Genomic DNA, 5,926 nt, shown 5'->3' on the forward strand with positions numbered 1-5,926 from the left:
CGTGAGGCCGGCAGAGACAGATCCACCCGCCACCAAGCCTTTCGCTACCACCAGCTGAGCCCTACGCCTGCCGCCGGCCGTGCCCACCACCGTACATGCTCACCGCATGCCGCCATGCGCTCCAGCCGCCCATCGTCAGCCACACCCGACCGAGACTGTCGTCGGCGAGATGAGAGAGGAGACAGAGTGAGAGAGTGAGGAAGAGGGTAGAGAGTGAGAGAGAAGAGGATAAGGATGAAATTTTGAAGTGTTTACGAGGGAAATGAGGAGGGAGAATAGACTTGTAGGCATGCCTTTAAGATGCCTGCTTGCGAAACTCGATTTTCACGTGTGATCCTTAAGAAGTCAGTTTGCAAAAATGGGCTTATTTTTACGTGCAGACCATTAAGAGGTCCGTCTGAGAAACGCGACCAATTATAGTCTATTTGCAATCTAAAAGCTCTTTGTGCATGAAAATCATTTTTTTAGTAGTGCGATGATCAGCCGAATACTTCCGGTGCTGTAATGCCAGCTGTGCTTTTATCGTCTGATAAAGGCCGGGGTGCAGCTATATAACATTGGACGGTTATATAAAATTTATCGTCTGGTTCAATCGTATAGCCAAGTTTTTTCTATATATTTATTGGCAAATTTTCTTCTAAAAATTTCATAGTGTAATTATATTGTAACTTACTCCCTCTGTCCCATAATATAAGGGATTTTTAGTTTTTGCTTGCACTGTTTGACCATTCGTCTTATTAAAAAAAATTTAGAATTATTATTTATTTTCTTTGTGACTTACTTTATTATCCAAAGTACTTTTCGTTTTTTATATTTGCATAAATTTTTTAAATAAGACGAGTGGTCAAACACTACGAGCAAAAACTTAAAATCCCTTATATTATATGGGATGGAGGGAGTATGTAACTATAATGTAACTCATATTTAACTTTCATACATACATACATACACTCATATGAGGCATCATGGCGCCCGGGCACCAAGGTATGAAATATACAAATTCACTCAAATTTTTATAAATTTTCAAATTCTGAGTGAATTTTTATAAATTTTCAAATTCTGAGTATATACCTTAGGTATAAAAATTTGATTCATACCTATAGCTAACAACAAAACAACTCAAATTCAACTTTATTTCACAATGCGTTATTACATACTTAACTAATTATACGTTTGGATGCTATATAGTTTGAACTAGTTAGTAAAGTAGTAAAGTAGTTAATGTTCATACCTAAATATTTTAGAAAAAAAATCGTACTCATTTCAATTGGATATATACTCAATTCGAATTTTGGTGCCCGGGCACATGATGCCCCATTTAATTATAATATATATAAATTTGTATGCACATAGTATATGTTACTCGTATATAACTTGCAGTCATCTGTGAAAAATATGCGTAGGCTCAGTTGGTTAACACAACTGGTTGGATGGATAATTAAAGGGCATGGGCCGGATTCAATTCCCACCGAACGAGATAGTGTGCGCGGTGTTGCCGAAGGAGGCGCCTGCTAGAACAAATCATGAAACACGTCCAGTGATCAAATTTTGAAAAGTTTTCAGAAAAGGAAAACTGCAAGTTTTTTAGCCAATCCTTTTAAGTAGGCAGTCTTAGTGTTACTGTGCTGTGATATTGGAGGAGGCGATCGAGTTTCAACCGGGTTATCGGTCACTTGCACAGATAGGTTTTTTTCCCCAATTTTTGAAGAAAAGAGAGAGGGCATGTATGCATGGAGAGAGGACGGGTCCGACCAAGTTGACAAATTGTTGTCGGCGTTGCTGTTTGTTAACATCTTTTTTTTTTATTCTGAGCTACCTAAAGAATCAATTAATTAAGGATGTAACAGAATGAGCATTCAAAGGTGGATACATGTCCCTTTCATGAATCTTGACGGTCTCTGTATTCGATCGGTTGAGTGGATAGAGTGAAAAGAATTAGGGTGATGGGACAAATCGCTTGATTTTTCTATCATTGACCTAAAGTTTATAATGCATAAATTAAATATACACAATGTAAAAAACTGTAACTTTGATATAAATTGATGCCCTAAACCGCATATCTTTCATGAAGGTAAAATAATTTTCCGACTCTGTGGAAACACGTGTGGTATGGTGAATGATCGTGAGTAAATGACTCAATCCAGTATGGTGTAAAACTTAGTGCCATATCAACTATGTGTACATCCTGTGTTTTCAAAGGAATTTAGTGAGAACAAAAATTTATTACTTTACCTCATCTCTTCGAGCATTTGTTATGACGCGCATTCGGAGCCGTGTACATGTGTGCCTTCCATATAATAAAAAACAATGATCATCTTAATGTGGAAAAGACTAGAAGGAAATAAAGAAAAACGGTAGAACCACATAAAGAAACGAGAAATAGAAATCCCTTTACTTGGGCGGTTGAATTGTTTCCAAAGTCCAATTTCTTAGCCCTAACCAGGAAAACATCTGTATCTTCTTTATAATCAGGAAACAAAAAATTAAAATCGGACTAAACCAACCAAAAGCATCATAAAATAAGAAAATTGTATCAATCACTATTTATCATTTAAACAAATAATGTGATGTACGTTCAATCGACCATTGCATGTGCCCAACTTGTACAATATAATATCGATTCCAAAGCTCCTTAATTGTCTCATTGCTTAACCAAGTGTCTCCTTAGCCAAGCTATATGTTAGAGTTTGTGTCGAATATATGTACAAAGTCGGTTACAGTTTAGAACTTGGAGTTGTAATAGATATTAGGACTAGAGTAATAGTCGGACTCTATTCTTAGGATCTCTCATAAATAGAGGGGCGTGCCTGTTGTAACCGCATGGCGACTTAGCATAGCGAGAGGGGCCGTGAGTCGTTGTAACTCTGATACGTTGTATATGCTGGATCAGGGAGGAGTACCCCGTAAACAGTGTCCCAAAGATTTAGGTTATAGCTGAACTCCGTTACCAAATATCGTGTCTCAGTGTTGTCATCATGTTTGGATATCCTATGATGTTTCTTGCACGTTTAGCTACTGATATCGATTTCGGGGCTGGTTTTCTAACACAATACGTACTCTACATATATATAGCACCAACAATATTGAATCAATCACTCGCCCACTAGACATCGTGTGGATGCTACCGGTGTTGCTAGTCTGTGACTAGTTCGCTGTTCTCAAGCTTCACGCAGGCACTCTGTAAGTTGAATGGCTGCCTTCTCCTAATTCATAACAGCATGGAATGACGAGGCATGCATATGCATATTCATATTTTTTTTCTCTAACATGCTAGGCATATACATGTTTATATATCTGAATCAAAGATGCAGCTAAATGCTGAACATGATCTTTCAGCACGCGCAATATGGCACGAGGGCCGATGGACGTTTGGAATGAGTGGGCGCCCCAGATCCTGGTTGTCTTGAGCTTTACTCTGCAGCTCTTGCTGCTCCTCCTTGCTGGAATCCGTCAGCACCGGGGAGCCTCATGTTTGCTGACGGCCGTGCTGAAGGGCGTGCTGTGGCTGGCGTACCAGCTGGCTGATTCCACTGCGATATACGCCATTGGCCACCTCTCCCTCTGCGACCCACCACCAGAGCATCAGCTGGTGCCGTTCTGGGCACCATTCTACACCTCGGTGGACCAGACAACATCACCGCCTATTCCCTTGAGGACACCAAGCTCTGGCTCCGACACTTGGTTTCTCTCGTTGTGCAGGTATCTGGCACTGCATATGTCCTCTATAAACAATTCAGCGGCAGCCATAATTCGCTCCGGCTAGCCGCTGTCTTGATGTTCACCGTAGGTGTTATCAAGTATGGGGAAAGGACATGGGTGCTTAGGTGTGGCAACATCGACACCATCCGGAGTTCACTCAGGAAGGAGCCACGTACCAAGTGCTATTTTTATCTTGAGGATGAGCCTAGGCAGAGGAGCTTTAAGAGGGAGGCCGATGAAGAGGAATTCCTCGTGCGTCATGCTCATGCCCTATTTCACATTTGCAAGTTTGCGGTTGTGGATGACTCTCCGACGGATGACAAGGTTGGAGATACCCGTGAGGCTAATATATTTAATGTCCTTGATGACAAAGAGAAGTATGCACTGATGGGAATTGAGCTATCCCTCCTGTATGATGTATTGTATACCAAGTTACGTGTGATCCATACCTGCATTGGCTATTCCATCCGAGTGGTCTCCCCTCTTGCCACGGCCGGTTCGTTGCTCATCTTTCAGTTCGGCGACAAAGATGGTCAACACATAGCAGATATTGCTATTACGTATGTTTTGCTAACTGGTGCTGTATTCCTAGAGGTGATATCTGTGGTGCGTGCCCTGGGGTCGAGTTAGACATTTACCTTTCTGTGTTCCACACGTTTGAATTGGTTGCAGCACACAGTGTTGTGTAAAGGAAGATGGCATTGCTTTCGTCGCAAAATCGTTTCTCTTTGCCACCATTTCAAGGTCATGGGAGTCAATAGATACTTCATACCTTCAAGGCGGAGGTTCGGATCCATGGGGCAGTATAACATGTTTCACTTGTGCACTCGTCGTGGCACGTCCTACACTCCCATTCTTGGCTGGTTGGTCAAGTTGTTCGGACAGGATGACCTGTGGGAAAGATATCATTACTCGGGGGATGTTGAAATTCCAGAGAAGGTTAAAGAGATGGCGTTCAAACATATTAATCGGATAACCGAGAAGGGTGATGTGAATACCATGGGTGTTATCAGGAAAAACTGGGGTCAACGAACAATGGAAAGATTCAGATGGGAGCCGAGCGACACATACATGGGCGCTGAGTTTCAGGAGGGTATCATTATCTGGCACATTGCCACTGAACTTTTTCTCTCCAGATTCAATAGAGTTAACGACCAGAATGATGCAGAGCCCACAATGCAGGCGATCAAGGCGCTGTCCAATTATATGATGTTTCTCCTAGTCGCCCGCCCAGATATGCTTCCTGGCCTTGCTCAAAATAGGCTCTACCAACGAAGCTGGAAATTTTTGTATGAGGAAATATGGCCTAAAGTTATTGACGACCCTACTTATGATCATCCTTGTTGGATTATCCGAACTATGTTCAAGGAACTATTCAGCCTGCAGCGCGATGAACCCAACTCTGATTCTTGGCGCCCGCAAGGAGAGAAGCTTGCTAGCAAACTACTGGAAGTGTGGAGAAATTATGTGAATGAAGAAGAGGGGGTAATCTTGAAACCTGAGGCTTCTCGTGTCATATATGCTGTTTCTTTGGCCGACAAACTGAAGGAAGACTCCCAACTGCTCCTAGAAATGTGGATAGATTTTCTAGTCTATGCGGCCAACCGATGCAGCAGGGAATCTCACGCTAAGAAGCTTAATGATGGAGGTGAGTTAACAACCGTCCTGTGGCTTTTGACAGAACACATTTACCAACTTAGGAGCAATAAATAGAGACGGTCGACAACAACTCTTTTTCCTTTGTTATATGGGTTATCTTCAGTTGTAAAGATAATAAGAAGTTTGTTCGATTCTCGTTTCTTTAGATGTAATCTGTAACGAAGAAGGTCGTTATCGATGAACGTCGCTGTAACCTGATCGACACTGTATGCTTTCCCCCGAATTTTTTTATACTAGTCATCAACGTTGCACAGGCTATGGTTATTAATATTATAAACATAAAGGAAAAAGTACGAATTACCCCCTAAACTATCGCGGTCGACCGAATTACCCCCTAAAATTCCCAACCGGTAGGCTTTCGTTTTTTTTTTTTGACTTTCTACTGATCAAGCCATATGGAAATGGTAATCAACTGAAATATAATGAAAATGGAAAAAAAAGACATATGGAAATGGAAATGGAAATAGTTTTACTGTTATACCGATCATTTCCGTATTTACTATATTTTTGTGGAAATTATCTTTTTTATAATATGGTAATTACCGTATTTCTAAATATGTCGATATTT

General features: G+C 41.2%; 1 protein-coding gene and 1 pseudogene across 1 annotated transcript; both read left to right on the forward strand.

Moving 5' to 3' along the window:
* Nucleotides 1–3,088: 3,088 nt before the first annotated feature.
* LOC107278762 (uncharacterized) lies at nt 3,089–5,616 on the forward strand (annotated as a pseudogene).
* On the forward strand, nt 4,447–5,616 carry LOC136351231 (uncharacterized). Its single transcript, XM_066309251.1, has one exon. It carries the CDS (start codon nt 4,447–4,449, stop codon nt 5,410–5,412), a length of 966 nt encoding a protein of 321 aa, XP_066165348.1. The 3' UTR covers nt 5,413–5,616.
* Nucleotides 5,617–5,926: the final 310 nt, after the last annotated feature.

The sequence above is a fragment of the Oryza sativa genome, chromosome 4 (assembly GCF_034140825.1).
Source record: "Oryza sativa Japonica Group chromosome 4, ASM3414082v1".
In the NCBI taxonomy this organism is placed as follows: domain Eukaryota; kingdom Viridiplantae; phylum Streptophyta; class Magnoliopsida; order Poales; family Poaceae; genus Oryza; species Oryza sativa.

Bases quoted from the DNA above. Each gene is read 5' to 3' on its own strand.
- LOC136351231 (XM_066309251.1), top strand. From the start codon at position 4,447: ATGGGAGTCAATAGATACTTCATACCTTCAAGGCGGAGGTTCGGATCC.